This window comes from Corvus hawaiiensis, chromosome Z, assembly GCF_020740725.1.
Source record: "Corvus hawaiiensis isolate bCorHaw1 chromosome Z, bCorHaw1.pri.cur, whole genome shotgun sequence".
Taxonomy (NCBI): Eukaryota; Metazoa; Chordata; class Aves; order Passeriformes; family Corvidae; genus Corvus; species Corvus hawaiiensis.
In genome coordinates, this window is record NC_063255.1 from 33,609,245 (window position 1) to 33,629,436 (window position 20,192).

Sequence of the window (20,192 nt, forward strand, 5' to 3'; positions counted from 1 at the left end):
TAATTTTTTGTATTCAGAGATGGTTTGGATATATATAAAGATATAAAGACAGAAGAGAAGGTGATTGAGAGAGGTCATAAAGTTGGGCTGAGTATAGGTAGTCAGAATAGAGAAGACAGTCTCACTAGAGATGCCTCCCACTACTTTTTCGAGGGATACCATAGCACTGAAGCGGTCTGAAAACAAAATGAATGGTCAGATCCATCTTTCTTTGGACCTGGCTGAATATCAGTATGGCTGATTTAGTACGCGATTCTTTCAACCCCTTTTTTAAGGTGACAGTAGTCATAGATATAGTGCATTTCTTGAGTTTTATCATTAAGGAGTTCTTGGTAGTAAGAGGTAGTAAGAAGCTTTATGGTGTGTAGTTTCCTTTTATAATGTGCACAGTGAAGAAGATCGATTGTCTTAGGCATGCTGGGGCTACACCACGTGTGACACTAAAGAGACACTGCACAGGGATGCAGAAAGAAATGGGCTCTAGCTTTTGTCATCCACATGTCTGGTGTGGGTCTGTAGCAGCACACAAGCTCCAGTTTTCCAGTGCAATGAGAATAAACTTACTTAAAGCAAGTAAGACTTTGAAAAATAAATGTGAATGTGAGCAAAAGAAAAGTAGCTTCTTTTTCAATAATCTATCTTTCTCTCTGCTATAGGAAAAAATGGAAATGACGGGAACATTCAAACAACAAAAATTTCAACTTGTAGATGAAGGTTTTAATCCATCTACAATTACTGATCCTCTTTATTTCTTAGACAATTCTAAGAAAGCATATGTCTTGTTAACCAAAGAATTACATGAGATGATCTTGTCTGGGAAAATGAAGCTTTAATGAATTGACCAACTAATAGGCTATTAAGGGACAGTCGACAAGCTATTGTATGAGAAAACAATAAAATTCATCACCAGTATTTATACATCATTATCCAGAATAATGTTTTTTGTATTTGATATTTACATTCAGATATGTCTTATATCTTTACTTACTTGATCATTATTTTTCGGTAATCATTTTTTACCTCTTGAGACAAATTTCTAAGCAAATAACCTGTAAAACATAACTGAAATCTATTTTATATTAACTTTGGAATATAAATGCTGAATCTGATACTTTTTCTTAGTACTAAATGAACACAAATGATACATGGTATGATATATGGTAAAAAAAGGATCAACAGATGAACATATTGTGTCGTATGTTGTGTTTACAGGGAGAAAATATGCCAGTAAGATTTTTTTTTCTGTAGTTTACATACTTCTGAATATGTATTGTAAGAAGTAAAGGCTTGACAGTGGTTGGAACTAAAAAACTTTTCTGCAGAGGACTTTTCTGATGGGACATAAAAGAAAATGAAGCAGACAAAAGTGTTCCAAACAAATTCAAATACTAACATCACTGCTGAGCTTTTTTTCTGTCATAATCTGTGCTATTTCCTTTGTTAAACTGGCTGTTTGGACTGTCAGATTCTGAAGACAAAGCAAACTTTCATGAAATGTTTAGCAGCAGATCAACAACAGACAGAGAAAATCTGCACACTTAATGGGGAAAATCATTTATATAGCATAAAAAGAATTATTGCAGCACTTTGTTATGCATATTGATTAACAAAAAGCTGCCATACTCTTAGTAATGATTACTAGATATCATTATTTTATGAGAATAGAATAGAGTTGAATTTTTAAACCACTAAATTTTATGTTCTAATAATTGCTTTTTCTAAGTTTTAAAATAAAGTATAAGATTATTTAAACCAAATACCATCCTGTCTCTGTTTGATTTAAGTCTGATTGCACAGTCTGTTTTCCAGCCTCTTTTGATACTTTATGTGCCCAGTGCTGTCTTCTAATGCATCGTGATGCCTGCTTTGATCAGCCAGAAGGAGTATCAGAGAATACTGAAAGGGTGACTCTCTCCAGCACTGGGCATCCTAAGTCTCTCTCTTCCATCGTAACAGTGGTGTGAAACTAGGTTCTCATGAATGAGTAGGATGTAGCACACTTTAAAAATAATTTTCTTGTGTCTTTCTACTTTTTTCATCTAGCAAGACATTAGAAGCTGTGTCAATTATTGAATCTTTGATTATCACTTTAACTGATTTTCTTAAAAAGCCAACCAAGGATGCAGTGAAAAATACATGAGAATCATAGCTTACTTATGTTTTTGAATACAGTATTCCTTTCAGGACTGACAGTATAAATAAGCAAATTTACAGTCTTGCAAATTAGAAAGCAGTGAGATGTAACAAATACCTACCCCAACATCATGCTTAATGGTAGATGTTAATGTAAAATGCATAATGGAGAATGAAGATAATTGTTGCATAAGAATGGAAGGGGCTCACTATGATCTAGCACATCCTGAACAGTCTCACTTTTTCTGTTTCCTTAGGCAGTGCCCAAATGGCTGGCTGTAGCTGAAAGCTGGGGCAGGGCATGTTTGCCACTTACTGAGACAGATGGAAGTGCCATTACCTAGTCAAGAACTGCAAAATTTAAGAATGAGGTATTTATTATAAAGGTAAACCCAACTTTGCATGTTAGGCTGTGACTTGGAGCAAAGGATTCGTTGTTGAAATCAAAACTACTTTAACTCTTACATAGGTGTATACTTCAGGACCCCTTTTATTGCAACAATAAAAATTACATCCTTTCTATGGAAAATAATTATTTTCTGATTTTTTTTTTCAATATGGCACTCTGACATCCACAGTATTATGTTTAATCTTGTAGTATAATACTGAAGAATTCAGTGAAATCAATTGCTTAGCTTTGGTAACATATTTAGCAGTTCTAAAATTTATTTAGCTTTATAATACTTTGACACTATATATGACCAGTGAAAAGTTTCTACCTCTTAAATGCAACAGAAACGAGAGGGGGAAAAAAGACATGAAAAAAGAAAACACTTTTCCCTTTAAAAAAAAAACAGAAAGAAACCTAAAAACTTGTTCATGAGTGTCACCATTTGGTTGCTTATTTTGTAAAGTATCTAAGATGAAGCAGATTGTTTCTGTGAACACTGGTGGGGTGAGAGAAAGCACCAGAGAAAGAACAAAGTCTTTCATGCTCTGTCCACTACAGGATCAGCCAGCTGGTGTTTCCAAGCTCTTGGGTACGTTTTCAGTAGCACTGGGAGTCTTCTAACACAGCTGCCTTGGGAGCCTACAAGCATTTGTTTCCCAGTTGTGACCACTAGTGAAATACAGAATTCCAGCTACTCCCGTGTTTTCTGTAGTATAACCAAGACAATCTGGGCAATCTGCCTGTTTTCAAAGGCCAGTAAAATAGTTCTGTTCCATGCACTACTCCAAGAAATAGGATGTCTGTGACATCAAGAAAATAATACATAGGCTCTGTATTTCCTAAGGGGAAAACAGTATATTACTCTCAATCCAGTAGTTTTCTTTCATTTAGCCAGTAGGTTGGGTGTCAGCAGATGCACTGAAGCATGTTGCAGCAAAATATCACATTCCTCATGGATACCTAAGTTGTTGAACCAGCACTGCGGTTAGGAAGAATAATGATGGTGCTCATGTCAGACACCACAAAGGGTCTTCCTTTCAGAATGAAACAATATTAGGACTGACTTGTTCATTTCTTACCCTTACACAGAACAACATTTGGACTAGCTGAGGTCTGAGGGTTTGAGTATTGCTGCAAAATGATGCCCCAGTATTTGTCTGGGAAAACTAATTTCATGTAGTAGGTGGTAAAGAAGCAGATGAGGGGTGGCCAGGGTGTGGATGGAGAGTTGCACTACTAATCTCATGTATTAAAAACAGAAGTGAGAGAAAGATTAAAATAAATGAAGGTAATTATTTTTGAGATTTAATGTATATAAAGTTTTCCTCTGTGTTTAAGGAAGGTCAATCATGAAAGAAATGTTTATTGAAAAAAAAAAGAGGTTGGCGTTACTGTGCAAAAAAGGTAAAATTCTGAAAGTGTAAACACATACCCACTCTCTTGTCCTGGTGAATCTTGTACAGTTAGTACAGTTATAGTCTGTATTAATTTTCATAAGTCTTTCTCAGTATCCCCAGAAAACAGTGAAAAAATACAAGCAGATCATTGCCTGAATTTTATTCTCCTCATCCAAGGCAGATAAATAGAGCTTTTTTTTTTTTGTCATACCTATAACAGCCACCATAAAGAATGCATTTCAACTGACATACAAATTTCCCACAGATGGCATACAGAAAACATCTACTGCTGATTTTGCACCTTTTTTTTTTTCCCCTGGAGGAAAAAAGGAGGTAAAGGGAGGAGGAGCAGTCTTTCCTGCATTTTTTATATCTAAAAATACTGGATGTGTATGGGAGAAAAGAAAAAAAAGTCACTCTTCTTAAAAAAAGAAAAAAGAAAAAAGTACATTTACAGTAGACTGTCCCCACCTAACAATGCAACTAGTAATTTGATGTGCATTATCACAGCAGAAATAACGACACATACCAGTATGTATAAAATTTATTAAGTCAAGAATAGTTTAAAGAAAATAATATCTTTCTGTTTAATATCTGCTATCACAAAAATTAGATGCAAAGACAGCCAAAGAAAGTTTGATGTGAATAGCAGCAATTTCAGAAATAATAGTGCGACATGTCTTATTAGCAGTACTGTCAAAAACTGACAGCATAATGTGGCAATTAATTTGGCCGTAAGGGTAACGTCAGAAGATCATCTGATTGTGTCCTGACACTCAGGAGTTAATACCTTAAACATTATACCCTTAATTAGACAAATAGATTATATGATTTATGCCATAATTTTAAATAAACTGGGTCATTAGCAGAGTGAAATGCAATTCCTATGTCCCTAACGAGTCTGAGAATCTTTTACCAAAGTAGACTTCATTGAGTTTCTCCAAAGACTGCAATAAGCACAGCTCAAATCAAATGGTCAAGAATTGCTTTTGCAACACAACGAAGCAGTCCTTGTTGCTGCCTTGCAGTAGGAGGTACACCGATCTATTCCCATTTGGAGCCATTCTGGCACCATGAGGTTTGCGTACTTCCTGTTATTCCCTAGTACTGCATTACAAGTGGGAGGTTTTGCATTATGTCGGCTATATACATATATATATACACGCATTTATAAATAAGAAGGGCACTTACACTGCCAGAAAATCACTTGTTATTGTGTCTCCTTTTCTTCATGTAGCTGATACTACTATGCTGACAAAAAATAATGTTTCTTACAAGTATGTATGGACAGTGTTACCAGCATAGGACTGTCCAAGTCTGGTAAGATGCTTTTTGTGGTGGTTCTGGGTTTAGAACTCAACTAAATATCTCAGTTCACTTAAAAACCAACAAATCAACCAACCGACCCACCAAATAACACCTCCAAAACCAAACTCCACATTATAGCAAATTGAGTAAAGAGTATTCAATTATTTGAAATGTATTTTGCAAGAAAAGAGTCAATGCCTTGATGGGAATTCTAATATGAAATATTAGAAATATTGCTCATTCAGTGCAAACTGCTGAGTACATACAGATAAACAGAATTGTCAGACTCTTACAGTGCTTATGCTATGGAAGGGCATATATTTGCTTTTAAAATACTGCCAAAAAATGTAGATTTGCTGCAAAACCACACAACTTATTTTTATATATAATTTGCCTGATAGAGTTCATTACTTACCTATTTTTGCCAGGCTTTCATGCATCATTGTTAACTATATGTGGCAAAAATACGTAGCAACAGGTGCCTTTATGGGATGGTGGATGACAGAGAAACTAACTGATGGCTTTGGGAGTAATGACAAGAGTGTTATCTGTGATTCAAAAAAAACCCATGTTACAGTGATTACCACAATTTCCATTCATTTTTCTGTTTATTTTGCCTTTCTTGTTTATTCTTTTCTCTTTGCTAATAACAAAACATACTTGCATTCCAAATTTTTTAAATTGGTAATATTGAGGAAGTCACTGATGCTGAAATTAGTCATGTCACCTTAGAATTCTGTTGAATCCAATAACGCGTACTGACTTTAGTAATCTGAGCACAGTTTTATACTAGATATGTGAAATGTTACCATAGGAGGGTTTAAAACAACATTGGACTTGTTAAGCTATTGGTATTGAAAGCATAGAAATTAAACATGCAGGCTTTAGCCATTGAAAATCTGGAAAATTACTTAAATTTTTCTCCAAACACAGGACACAATCACAGTAATTTTAAAATTGATGAGATCATTAAATACTTGCCTATCTACCCAATTATTTCAGAACTTTTTTTCCCAAAGTAATTTCTACTAGGCAGCTTACAGTACTTTTCTAAATACATGCGTCTTCTACTATATGCTAATAATTTTCTTCACAGGGTGGGCTGTACTTTAATAGTAATGCACTTGATCAATACTACTCCTTTTTTTTTTTTTTTTTTTTTTTACCAGACAAGCTTTTTCACAGCTTTTGCCACTTAGGCAGAAACACCTGTGCTATACCAGTCCTAGCTCATAAGAAACTGTGATGACAGATTAATTTGTGCCAGGCTGTATTCCCCATGTTTGAGGATTCAATTTTACTGGTATGGAAAAGCATGAAGATGGATCTCTGGGGAGGCGTGCCTGCGCATTAGCTCACTCTGACAGCTTCTTGCTCTGAAGGAATATGGGAATAAATGCTACCTCAGATATTGCTCTAGTTACATTTGAATGATAAGACTTCTCAGTAACTTAAGAAAATTCATAGACAGAAAAATGGACATGAACATCAAAATTGTCTTCTGATATTTAACTTTCTTCTATCAAGAAAAACTACCAGCTATCAGCTTTAGTGGGTGCATAAAGAGCTAATAATGTCATTAAAATGTCAAAATTAAAAGGTATTTATTTATTTGTCTGCTTCTAAAACAAGCATGTAGTTTGCCTTTCATTTCACTAACATTACAATGAAAATCAATACTTCTAGAATACAATTCTATTGTGATATTAAATGAGTACCATGTGTGTGGCTGAAAAAGACACCTCTTAAATATCTCCATCAGCTGCATTTCATAGTGCAAACTTTGGAAAAAAATTCCTAAATTTTAAAAATAAAAGTTTTAAAGAAATCCCAAATTGGCAGTAAACACTGTATATCCTAAATGAGACACTGCAATTTAGGGAGTTGAAGTGGATTAAACCAATCAGATAGAGCGAGATACAGGGAGAAAAGATTAGGTTTCAAACACTTTACAGTCTTCTGGTAGACTTGTAATTATCCCTGGCTATGTAAATTTTCACAAGAAAGTGGGATTAAGTCCTGAGAAATTAAAAAAAAAAAACAAACCGAGAAACAAAACACTAGCTATAAAAATGTGGACTGTGCTCCAGATTTGTGAGTGGATCCTTATTTCTGCAATAATCTAAATGAAAATCTTGGATACAAAGAGACTAAGAGACTGTAATTTTGGAAAAGTCTGGATTAAAATTCCAAAGGTATGGCACATTTTGAAGTCCTAATACTCAGAGCCCTTCCACTTGTAACCTTCTACCTTTACCATATTTTTATTGTTCTAAGCATATATATATATATATATATATATATATATATATAAATTTCTATCAGATTGCAGACGAACAGCCTTTGGGGAGGTCTTATAGAAGCCTTCCAGTACCTGAATGAGGCTTCAAGAAAGTGTGGAGAACGACTTTTTACAAGGCCATGGAGTGATAGGACAAGGGAAAATGGCTTTAAACTGGAGAAGCATAGATTTAAACTGGGTATTAGGAAGAAGTTTTTTACTGTGACGGTGGTGAGGCACTGGAACAGGCTGCCCAGAGAAACAGTGGATGCCCCATGCCTGGCAGTGCTTATGGCCAGGCTGGATGGGGGTCTGAGCAACCTGGTCTAGTGGGAAGTGTCCCTGCCCATGACAGGGACTTGGAACTAGACAGTCTTTAAGGTCCCTTCCAATGCAAACTGTTCTGCAATTCTGTGATACTAAACAAGAGAGATCTAAGTTCCTGCTTCATTTGCAGCTATCATGCATCAGGAGCAGAGTTGCTCATTTCACAGCTGAGTAGCTGAAGGAAATGGAGTTGCTGCAGGCATTGTTTCAGTGCCTAGCTCAAGAGCTCAAATGCTGAGTGAAATTCACAGGATACCACAACAGAGCCTTAAAAAATGTGAGGGAAGAATTATAAGCCTGCAAATAAGATCCACAGAAGTCATCTCAAAGAGCAAGAACTGCCTAAATTGACTAGTAGGGAACAGTGAGAAGATTATGTCTTAAATCCATCTCCTGTCAGCATGTAGGCATCTAATTCTCATTTGCTGGGAGCACAGAGATAATTGAGCATCACCTAGAATTACACAAAACCAAGTTTTTTTGCAAATATTTGTAATTCTACAGATTGCCATGAAAAATGTAGCCATATACGTTCAGCTCAGTTTCTATATAAGCACTTAATTAGAATCATAAATAAAAGAGAGAAAATTATTTATTGATAACATGTGAAAGCTCTGCAATCAGTTATATATCTCTGCAGTAACAAAGCCATATTCTGTCACAAGATAAGAACAACCTCTTGGAGTACAAAAAAATATAACTCCAGTTCCATTTTGCTAGCCACAAAAATCCAATTTTTGTGAAGAGAAGGTTATATCTACCCAAATGCCCATAATCTGCCATTAACAAAGAGGTTTTGTTGGGAAATTTGCAGATAAAAACAATATGGAGTATGATTCACCATTGTCTCAGTCTGATTTCGGTAGATCTCTGCTACAACGAGGAGTCCCTATGCCATTTTTCAGGTATATTCTGAGCTAGCTTGAGGTAGTAAGTTTTCTCCAGAGGTACAGATTATGTTTAAAGACACTCCTCTTTTGCTGTATTAAAATGAGAAATGTGGCATACAGAAAGCAAATGTTTGTGAAATATTTTTGAGATCACTCACTTTGTTCAGCTAGCTCATAATATTAAACACTACCTAACTAAAATGTTGATCCTATAGTCTGTATTTTTCTTGAATGTCTCTATGTGATGTTTGATACAAGTTCTTCTTAGACAACTTTTGACCTAGTTAAGATAATCTCTGCTGTGCTTTTGTACATAAAGAATAATGTCAGAAAAGGACTTTCTAAAAACTGTTTCTAGAAAACAGTTTCCAGGACGGATTGAGGACAGTCAGGGAATTACCAATAGCTTTTTATTTACACAGCCGGCCAGTGGCTGACCATTACCCTCATGTTAACTGTGCTGTACATGTTTTGTTGGCAATTTCCACAGTTACATTCAGAACCTGTATATTCAGGCATATTCAGAATTTAAGCGGAAATCATTCTTTCTGCAACCCATTAATCACAGTATCTTGCTTTCTGTTACCATCATCCTGTCTCTATTTAAAAAATTAATACTCTAAGTATAGGAGCCAGCAGTACATTAAAACTGCACAGTGAAATCAACAGAAGCATTACACTAGATAGCATTGTTGCATTTATTAAAAGGCCTGTTGCATTCAATAAAATATTAAAACAAAAATGTATGACTTGTTTTGATGATATTCTGTTGTAAAAATAGTTCTACACATATGTTTCTTAATCTGCAAGAGAATTAGGTATTTGCTGTGATATTAAGATTGGAGTCACTAAGTAGTTATTTGAAAAAATTATGTCATTTCCAAAACTGCAGCTTTTAAAAACCTTACTACAAGCTTTTCGAACAAATAGAGTTTGTTTTATAACTGCTAATTCACACATCTGGCAGGTGCTGGTCATTGCAGAGGTTCTCACTGCAAATTCTCACATTACACTGGGCGACACAGACAGCTCAAAGCCATAACCCTGCATTCAGCACTGGATTTCTGCTTTTGTTTCCTTTTCTGAATCCCAAACAACCCATGTAGTCATTCCATTTTGAAATAAACCCCAAATATTATTAAGAAAAATGGAAATTATTTCAGCTATTGAAATTCTTAGTAACACTGAGGAAACCATTAAGTGGAACCCACAGAAACACACACAGGAAATAATATTATACCTGCATATTCCATTACATCATTCTTTGTTAATAAGACCCTGTCCAAATTAATGATTTTTTTAGTCTTAACTTTCAACAAATACTCATTTTGCAGCCTGTCATTGAACAAACAGTTAGAGAAACCCTATTCCTTGTGGTAGAAATCCCTGCAAAGACAAAGAGCTTTAAGAAAAACAAAATGCTTTTTTTTTCCTTCCTTGCTTCAGCTTTTATTTGTGTGCTACAGCAATAAAGCCTGACTCCAGAAACAGTGTTGCAACTACTAAAGGTCTCATACACATTTATGTATGTGTTTGCAAAATGGGTCAACTGCCAGGCAGCTTCACTCGTACGAATACGACCTATTAATTGTGCAGGTGGTGGTAGACCTGGAGTGACGATGAGGTTATTCATCCTGGTCTCTCAGAGATACTTACAATAGATGCTAGCTAAAAATATCTGTGCTACAGACCTCTTCTTTCTCCTATGTTCTGTTATTCCATTTTTTTTTAAAAAAAGTTACTTTTAAGGTAACAGGAGGCTACGGACAATTTTTTGGTAATGCAAAATCACTCATGGATTAAGGAGCCCTGGAATTAAACCTATGAATCTCCTGAGGAATGAAAACCACATTCTGCTAATGCAGAAGTTTGTTAGGCAGATGTTCCCAATGACAGTAATCAAGTTAGAAAGCTTTTGAAAGAGCTATTGAGTTAGTAAATTACATCCTCAAAATAAAATATTTAGAACTGGGAAACTGAGGACTGGTGTTACTGATTTAAAAATAGATAAAATGGAGATAAATGCTGACAGTAAAAGAACAGACAGAAAATATTTCTTTTCTCTTTAAAAACCTCTGACAGTTTCCTCTCTCTTACGGTTGGCTGATACATTTCATATCAGTGGAACTACACTTTCCAATGTAGGTCAAAGCCTGCCAAAGAGGAAAGCATGTCAAAAGAAAATGCAAAGGCACAATGTGATAGAAGCACCTTGTTGATTTGAGTAGCTATTCACTCTGAGAAAGGAGCAGAGGGCAAGAATTCTGTTGTATATAAATTCACATTACAGAGTTTAGCTGTAAGTAGTTGTGGTGGTTTTGGCTGGGGTATAATTTATTATGTCATCACAGTGTCAAGTATGCGGCTGTGTTTTTGATTTGTGCTGAGCACAGGGTTGATAATATAGAGATGTTTTTGTTATTGCTGAGCAGGGCTTACACAGAGCCAAGGCCTTTTCTGTTTGTCGTACTGCCATGATGGCAAGGAATTTGAGGCTGCATGGGAGGCTGGGAGGAGACACAGCCAGGACAGGTGACCCCAACTGACCAAAGGGGATTTCATATCATATCCCACATATATACACCACACCACATCATGCTCAGTATATGTACTGGGCGGAAGAAGGAGGAAGGAAAGGTTTGGAGGGATTTGTCATTTGTCTTCCCAAGTAACCATCACATGTAATGGGCCCCTGGTCTCTTGGAGATGGCTGAACACCTGCCTGCACATGGGAAGCACTGAATGAATTTCTTGTTTTGAGTTGCTTGTTTGTATTCCTTTTGCCTTCCCAATTAAACTGGCTTTACCTCAACCCACTTGGCTTTATCTCAACCCATAAGTTTTCTAGCTTTTATCCTTACAGTTCTTTCCCCAGTCCTGATGATGTGGGAGTGAGTGAGCAGCTGCGTGGGGCTAGGTTGCTGGCTGGGATGAAACCATGACAGTAATCTATTTTTATTGTAAAAGGTTAAAGGCTAATTTTTCATCTGATGATGTATGTGCCAAATCTATAGCATACTTCATGCTTCATATTTCATGCTACACACTACACAATTACAGACCTCATGTCAAAAAACCTTGTGTGCACCAACAGGCTCTTCAAGCTGTTTTCACAGGGGTCTGGCACCCAGCTGCAGGGGAAGAGAGGCGAGCTGCCTCCTAAGGCCCTTCCTGCCTTTGATAGGGAGGTGCTTCTCTCCTCAGACATTTGAGTGATCTTTGATGGATGTTATGGGTATCACTGAGCCCTGACGGTACCTTGCTGATTCTAAGCATGAAACTAGACAAGTAAGGCTAGAGACCAGCATGGCTTAGTAGGGACCTGCTGGTCAAAACAAAAGGAAAGAGGCAAATGCATAAGCAGTAGAAATGACAACAGGTAACCTGGGAAAAGTATAGGCATGATGTCTGGTTGTATAGGATTGAGTGAGGAAGTTGAGGAAGACCAAGGCAAAGCTAGAACTGAACCTAGCAAGGAGTGTGAAGAATAACAGGAGGGTCTTCTACAGGTATGCTAACCAGAAAAGGAAGGTCAAAGAACCTTCCCATGTCCTTATAAATAATGCTGGAAAACTGTTAACAATGGGTGAGGGGAAGGATGATGTACTCAACAATTTTTTGCCTCAGTTTTCAATGGCAACCTCTGTTTTCACATCTCTCGAGTGGATGAACAGCAGGATGGGGACTGTGGGAGCAAAGTTCCTCCCATGGTAAGCGAAGATCTGGTTCATGACCCCCTGAGGAATCTGAATGTATGTAAGTCTGTGGGACCAAATGAGGTGCCTCCCAGAATCCTGAGGGAATTGGCTGATGTAGTTGCCAAGCCACTCTCCATGGTATTTAAAAAATCATGGTGGTCAGGGGAAATCCCAGGTGACTGGAAAAAGAAACATTGTATCCATCTTTTAAAAGGGTAGAAAGGAGAACCCTGGCAACCTCACCTCTCTGCCTGGGAAGACCATGGAACAGATTCTTCTAGAAGCTGTGCTAAGGCACATGGAGAACAGGGAGGTGATCCAAGACAGCCAGCATGGCTTCACCAAGGGCAAGTCCTGCCTGATCAACCCAGTGGCCTTGAATGATGGAGTGACCACGTTAGTGGACAAGGGAAGGGTTAAGATGTCATTTATCTGAACTTTTGTAATGTCTCTGACATGGTTTCCCACAACTTCCCTATCTCTAAATTACAGAGAGATGGATTTGACTGGTGGACTGCTCAGTGGATAAGGAATTGGTTGGATGACCACATCCAGAAGGTGGTGGTCAACAGCTCAGGGTCCTGACAGACATCGGTAACAAGTCCCTCAGGGGTCCATACAGGGATCAGTATTATTTAATTATAATCTTCATTATATTCAGTATCTTCATTGATGACACAGACATCAGGATTGAGTGCACCCTCAGCAAATTTGCAGATGACGCCAACCTGAGTGGTGCAGCTGAGACACCTGAAGGATGGAATGGCATCCAGAGAGATCTGGACAAGACAGAATTCCCACTATCCATGGGAATCTCATGATTTTTAACAAGACCAAGTGCAAGGTATTGCACCTGGCCTATGGCAACCTCTGGTATCAGCACAGGCTGGGGATGAACAGATGGAGAGCAGCCCTGGGGAGAAGGACTTGGGGTGCTGGTGGGTGAGAGGCTGGACATGACCCAGCCATGGGCACTCCCAGCCCAGAGAGCCAAACGTGTCCTGGGCTGCATCCAAAGCAGCGTGGGCAGCAGGGGAGGGAGGGGATTCTGCCCCTCTGCTCTGCTCTGGTGAGACCCCACCTGGAACACTGCATCCAGCTCTGGGGTCCCAGCACAGGAAGGACAGGGACCTGTAGGAGTGGGTAGAGGAGGGACACCAATCTGTTTAGAGGGATGCAGCATTTCTCTTATGAGGAATGGCTGAGGAAATGGTGATTGTTCAACCTGGAAAAGAGAAGGCTTCTGGGTGACCTAACTGTGACTTTCCAGGACATAAAGGGGGCCTATAAGAAGTCTGGAGAGGAAACTTTTACAAGGATGTGACAGAACAACGGGGAATGGCTTTAAACGGAAAGAGAGTAGGTTTAGATTAGCTATTAGGAAGAAATTCTTTGCTATGAGGGTGGTGAAGCACTGGAACAGGTTGCCCAGGAAATTGTGGGTGTCCCACCCTGGAAGTGTTCAAGGCCAGGCTGGATGGGCATTTGAGCAACCTGGTCTAGTGAAAGGTGTCCCTGTCCAAAGCAAGGAGCATGGGGCTAGATGACCTTTAAGGTCCATTCCAATGCAGGCCATTCTATGCTTCTGTAATTCTATGATTGTAACCCTGACCTGCTGTCCTGACTTCAGCTTGACCTGGGATCTTCCTCATTGCTAGAGACTGGGCTGTTCTTAAACTGCTCTGCTTTTCTGGTCTGACTGCTGCTGGACTGTGTCCTTGATGGTTAAAGCATTGCCTCAAACTGGCTTGCTCCCATCCCTGGTGTCTGAGCAGTATTTTCCTGGTGGAACAGCCTACAAGTACAGAGCAAACCCTTCACAGAGAGTCAGCTATTTCTAGAATCCCAAACCAGACAGTTCAGAAGGTTTTGCAGCCCATAAAAACAGGTGTATTATGAAAAATGCCATTAGTAACTATTCCTGGAGGTTTCTTTTAATTTAAATAATGCCATTGGCTGAATTTAATGTCTTCAAGGAGTTGACTAAGAACTAAGTTAAACCGGAGAGGAAAAGGATAGTTATTGCAAACTTGCTTCTGCCTTCAGACTGTGACAACTCATTCAACTCATCTTTGATAGCTGAAGAAGAGCTTAAATGTTCTGATTATTAAAATGTATCAAATTATTTCCTTTCTCTAATCAGTGAACTACTGCTTTAGTTATTACAAAAAGGTCATACAGTTTACAATTAGAAGCAAAGTAGGTATTAAATTAATAAAATAGTGATAGTTTGAGAAAACGAACAGCGTTTGTGATTCCATGTACAACACTTACAAAGACAGTATAATTCAATAAATTGAACTACTCCCATTTGTGGAAGAAGTGTCCCGTTCTACCAAATGCCCTTGACACAACTTATAACTTCCAGAGTGGGAAAGGCTACATATATATAGAACTACATCAGGTTTGTACTATTAGATATTAGTTATATGAACACATAGGTATACACTTATTACAGCTATTGTCCAAAAAAGCAAAAGCCATGACAGCTGGGGACAGAAACCGGATGCCAAAGCATGAAGACAACAGCAGAGGTGGCAGCAAAACTGGAAAGGAAGAGGATCTGGCAGCCACTCATTCATGAACAAACACCTAATTTGCAGGAGAAAATCTTCAAAGTTTGACAAACTAGTTCCTTGGGGAACCTAGACTAGTCTCATAGCTTCCTAGATGTTTGTCCAGTCAACTAGAAAAACTGGAAAGGTCTATAACTGCTAAGATGTGACTAGATGAAAAGATGCTGCCTGGCGGGTAGTACACAAATTCTTCCAAGTATGAATGCAAAAGGTTTGTTGAGATTGTGGAAACTCTACAAATGCCCCAAATGGAGCATTTCCAGGTTATAAACAAAATAATAATTAAAAAACCCACAACAACAACAACAAAACAAAGTGGCACCTGAATGTGTAACAGGATTACAGGACTAAAAGAGTTATGCTGAAGTGGAGAGAAACAACACAACCCAAAGGAGGACTTGCATAGAAAATTCTTTCCAGAGTGGTTTGTGACTAAAGCTTATTTGATCTAAAAATGTGCAAGTCATCTAAGTCATAAAATTAAACTGTGGATCAAGCAACAGGCACAGTAAAGACAACACTCAAAACTATGGAAACTGGTGTCCCATGTGACCAAACATTATTAGTTGCAAGGAAAATTTAAGGAGAAACAAAATAACCCCCAAAACCTAATGTATATAAAGATGATGGAAGAGTGACTGCAAGAGATGCAGATCAATTAAATCATAAAAGAAATGCTGTAAGTTTTCATGCTTATCAACCTCCAGACAACAAAATGGATTCTAAGATCTCTGCCACTGTCATTAGCTAGGCTGACACCAGGAGATGAAAAAGGCCCTCTCCTATTTGGTCTCTGTTTGACTGGTAAAGCATGTTTGTACACTTACATCAATGATGCTGAAAATCTTTTGGTAATAAACATATCTCAAAAGGAAACTTAACTGAATTTTTTGACCAACATCTGGTGCAATTCCAAGTTATTCTGTGCCCTGAAAATATATAATTGCAATACTTAATCTTGAAGAAATAATTACCAAATTTTGATAATTTTGTCTGCTGTGTTTTGTGATTCAGACAAAGGCAAAACATACTAAGACGGTGCTTAAACAGAATTACCACACCACATTTAATGCTAGTAATGAAGACATATGTAATTATTTATATTGGTAGAAATGTGGGGCTACCATATCTGAAAATAGGTCTAAGACACTTTATTGTCACATATCACTGTGAAAACAGTTGTATGACTATCAGTGAGTAAGCTCTTTATATATTTTTCTACATTTTACCTTTATATATTTTATCAGTAGAAAACTGGGCTGGTTTATCCAAGAAAACTTGAACATGGCTGCCTCATAATAGTGTAAATGTTCCCAACTTAAATCCTTTAAATTCCTACAGAAAAAACCAGCTGAGTTTGGTAATTAAGCTTCTATTGTAGCATCATCATTTTAATAAAATCTGCTTTAGCAAAAGAAAGAAAAAACCAGTTTAAATTCAGCAGAGTGCTTTGACAGTGGTATTTTTTTTCATGAGAACTTGAATTTTCACATTTTTAGTGCTAGTAACATAAAAGTAGGGTCTTGTCTATATTTTAGGTCTGCCTCATGGCATTATATTACAGTTGGACTCAATGATCATACTGGTCTATTCAAACCTAAACAATTCTATGACTATGATTCCATGGCTACCGTTGTCACATTCTACTTACTATCCTGTTCCAAGTGCTGTTACATATAGGAAAGGAATATAGGATATCAAAATACAGCCTAAATGACATGATGTGGTTAACACTGAATTTCTAGCAGAAGCAATATTTTTCTTTATTGTGTACAAGGATTGATGACACATTACTTGCAATGTGAAATGCCAAAGAGATGTGTTACAAATGCTGTTACACACCTGTGTTACTCAAACTGAGAAAAAAGTACCATGTTTGCTTTAAGTTAATGTAATGGGGATCATTGGATATTTTTCCTCTGTGGTGCATCATACTCTCCTGCATTATAGTCTTTTCTTTCTGTGAAGCAAAAAATGCTATGCTGGATTTTGCAGGTGAGCTAAGCCTCATATTTGTAATGGTGTGATACCTCTGCAGCTGCCACAGAAGCTGTATGATTAAGAGACACATGAAAGGTTATTGAATCCAACTTACATACAGCTGCTGGTGCTTGGAAAGCATCCTTTCCCAAGTTTGTATCTCAGGGTGATCCCTTGATAACTGAAGATGACCAAAGCTGGCAAGGAAAAACACATAGTCTGAAATCTGCTTGCTCCAGAAGTGATTTCCTCTATGGGCCAATACTCTCCAAGCACAGGCAGCTACTCAAAAAGAAAGAAAGAAAGACGAAAATTTAAACCACCTGTGAAAAGACGGACTGTGAAGCTGTGGTGTAAGAGAGAGAATTTGAAACGTGAAAAGATCCAAGGCAGTACAATATGATACAAGCAGAGATAAGACACAGACCAAGGCCAAGATTACCTGTCACTTGGTAAGGATAGATGGGTTGTGTGGTAAAGAAAGCAGCTATGGCTGTTGCCTTTTTGTGTGTGCACGGACCTGGCAGCTGTGCTCCTCTGCCTGAGAGACCTCGTGCAGGGAGGGAGGATCTGCCCCTGCTCTGTGTCTCTGGGTCCTCGACCTGAGGGGCAACAGCAGGAGCAATGGTCAGCTGCAGTAGAAAAGCCTCTTGTTATCCAGGTTTCGGATGAATGTGGGTACTGCCTTGCCAATTCCTTGTCATTGCATAAATTTAATCCTGTTAGCAAAACTTTTTCTGTTATTTAAGTAAGCTTGAATCTGGCGAACATACTAAAATACATTACGTGTTCTGCATAATAATGGAGCGATTTTTATTCAGTTGTATTCATTATAGACAGCAGTTGTAGAAAGGTAAGAACTTGCTATGGCCTATTTTGTTAATACAGATATATCTATCTTGCTATAATGGAAAAAGGAAATCCATTTAAAAGGCACCATTAATCCACAAAACCACTACCCATGCTATGTTTTAAAAGTATATTAAATTTTAGAACTGCACTCAATTAAAATAAAGTACAAATTAAGAAATAGAAACCAATTTAAGTCACAGAAAATAAATAGAATTCCCTGGGGTATTCAATTTGTCACCTTTTCTTTTGGAAAACTGGAACTGATTCAAGTCAGCTAATGACTAGGCCATAAAATTGTTCACCCTGTATTCCTCTACTGTAGCAGCATTAATGACTGTTTGTATCAATAAATTAAATCAGCAGAACAGTAAGCATGGACAAATAATTAAAATAAGCCCTGAACCCTGGCTACTGGACATTTTTTACAGCTGACAGGTGGAATAAAGTTATATATAATTCACCTAATACTCCTAAGTATTCACCTCATTTTAGAGGTGAAAATTTCTTTTTCTCCCCAGCTAAATATTGTCCTATGCAGGATGGGATCAAGTGTTTAAACCAAACGCAGTTGGACAGGCTCTCCACTCTTTAAGAAGTATTTCTTAACCACAGAGATGTGTTCAGTTAGACTGAATACATGAGTTTTACACTATCTTCTTTGGAAAGGAGGTGGAAATTCTGCATGAAACCACTGATTTCACTGGCAGTAAGAGAAGACAGAAACAATGAATATTTTAGACTTGTGATTGAATCCTTTTAAAACCTTAATATGTGTAATTTCTGCCTAGACATAGTATAACTTCAATGTTTTTCCTGTAATGTGCAGGTGCCATTACACGTTTGTTTCATAGGTAGTGTATAAAATAATCACTTCATGTTGCTTCAGTGTCTAGTGAGTACACAAGTGAGTAAATAAATAACTGCAAAAGACTACTTATGCTTGCAATTTTTACATCAAATCATATCAACAGAGTATTTTCTAGTGAAAAAATCCAACAAACCAATAAACTAGTGAAAACATAATACTGTCATTTAACAAAACAGCTCCAAATTTCTGTTTTCAGTAAAGCCTGAGAACAACTTTAAAAGAATCATAGAATGGCCTGGGGTTGGAAGGGACCTTAAAGATCACCTAGCTCCAAACCCCCGGCTTTGAACAGGGACACCTTTCACTAGACCAGGCTGCTCAAGAATTCCATCTAGCCTGGCCTTGAACACTTCCAGGGATGGGGCATCCACCGTTTCTCTGGGCAGCCCGTTCCTCACAGTGGAGAATTTTCTCCTCATACCTAATCTAAACCTACTCTCATCCAGTTTGAAGACATTACCCTTTGCACTGTCACTACATGCCCTGTTAAAAGTCCCTCTCCATCTTTCTTGTAGGCCTCGTACAGGTACTGGAGGCTGCAATCAGGTTACCCTAGTCCTCTCTTCTCCAGGCTGAAAAATCCCAATTCTCTTAGTCTTTCCTCACAGGAGAGGTGCTCCATCCTCCTAATCAACTCTGTGCTTCAGTGTGTTGATATTTAGCCAGGCAGACACGCATTAACCTTGATGGTGCTGCCACTGCATTGGCATAGTGCATGAAAGCATCCATTCGTTTTTAACAGAGAATATTTTCCTTCTATGCATGTATCACGCGACTCAGATCTTTTTCCCCAAGCACACTTTAGTATAACAGAAAATCTGGTAATTATGGCAAAAATATGGGCAACAATTTCAGCTGTCAGTCATTCCTGGAGAAAAAATAAACATGGTAGAGAGCACGAAGCTGGAAAGGAAAAAAATACAGGGATGCGTTCTATTCTGCTGACTTCCCCCCATCCGTGGATGGAGCTGCAGGCTCGGGGCCGCTGCTCGGGCACCTCCCGCTCTTCAGAAACCGGCAATTCCGAAGGAAGCCTCGTGCGAGAACTGAAGCTACCAATTCCCCGTCCAGATCGGGGCTGGATCACGCTCCCAAGCAACCGGGCATGTTTCAGGTTCTACCAACAGGTCTCCTCCCCAGCTTCCACGGGACGCGGCCGCGCCCGTCCCGCCGTGGATGGGCCCGGTGTCCGCCCGCGCTCCGAGCGCGCCCTGCCCCGCGCCCCCCGCGGCGGGCGCTGCCCCGGGGCACGACCCTGCGAGGGCCCCGCCGGCCGTGCCGGGGCCGCCACAGCGGCGGTGTCCCTTTGCCCCTCTCTGGGAGACACGGGCTCCCTCCGCCAGCCCGGACGAGGGCGGGCGCTCCCGTCTGGGACTGCTCCTCTCACCACCCGCCTGAGCAGGGAAGGCACCGTCCCCCCGCCCAAAGGAACCCGTGTTCGCCCCACGGAGGCGCCCGGCGGCGCCCTCGACCCCGTGGGGTTGCGGGGCA

The 20,192-nt window shown here is 38.8% G+C and overlaps 1 protein-coding gene across 3 annotated transcripts in view; it reads left to right on the plus strand.

Moving 5' to 3' along the window:
- The window catches only part of SLC27A6 (solute carrier family 27 member 6), a 37,272-nt gene extending 35,515 nt beyond the window's left edge, over positions 1-1,757 (plus strand). For all 3 annotated transcript variants that reach the window (XM_048292339.1, XM_048292340.1, XM_048292338.1), the window contains one exon: positions 657-1,757. In XM_048292339.1, the coding sequence (XP_048148296.1) occupies positions 657-833 (177 nt within the window). In that variant the 3' untranslated portion in view covers positions 834-1,757. The remainder of the gene's footprint in view (positions 1-656) is intronic.
- The last annotated feature ends 18,435 nt before the right edge of the window (positions 1,758-20,192 follow it).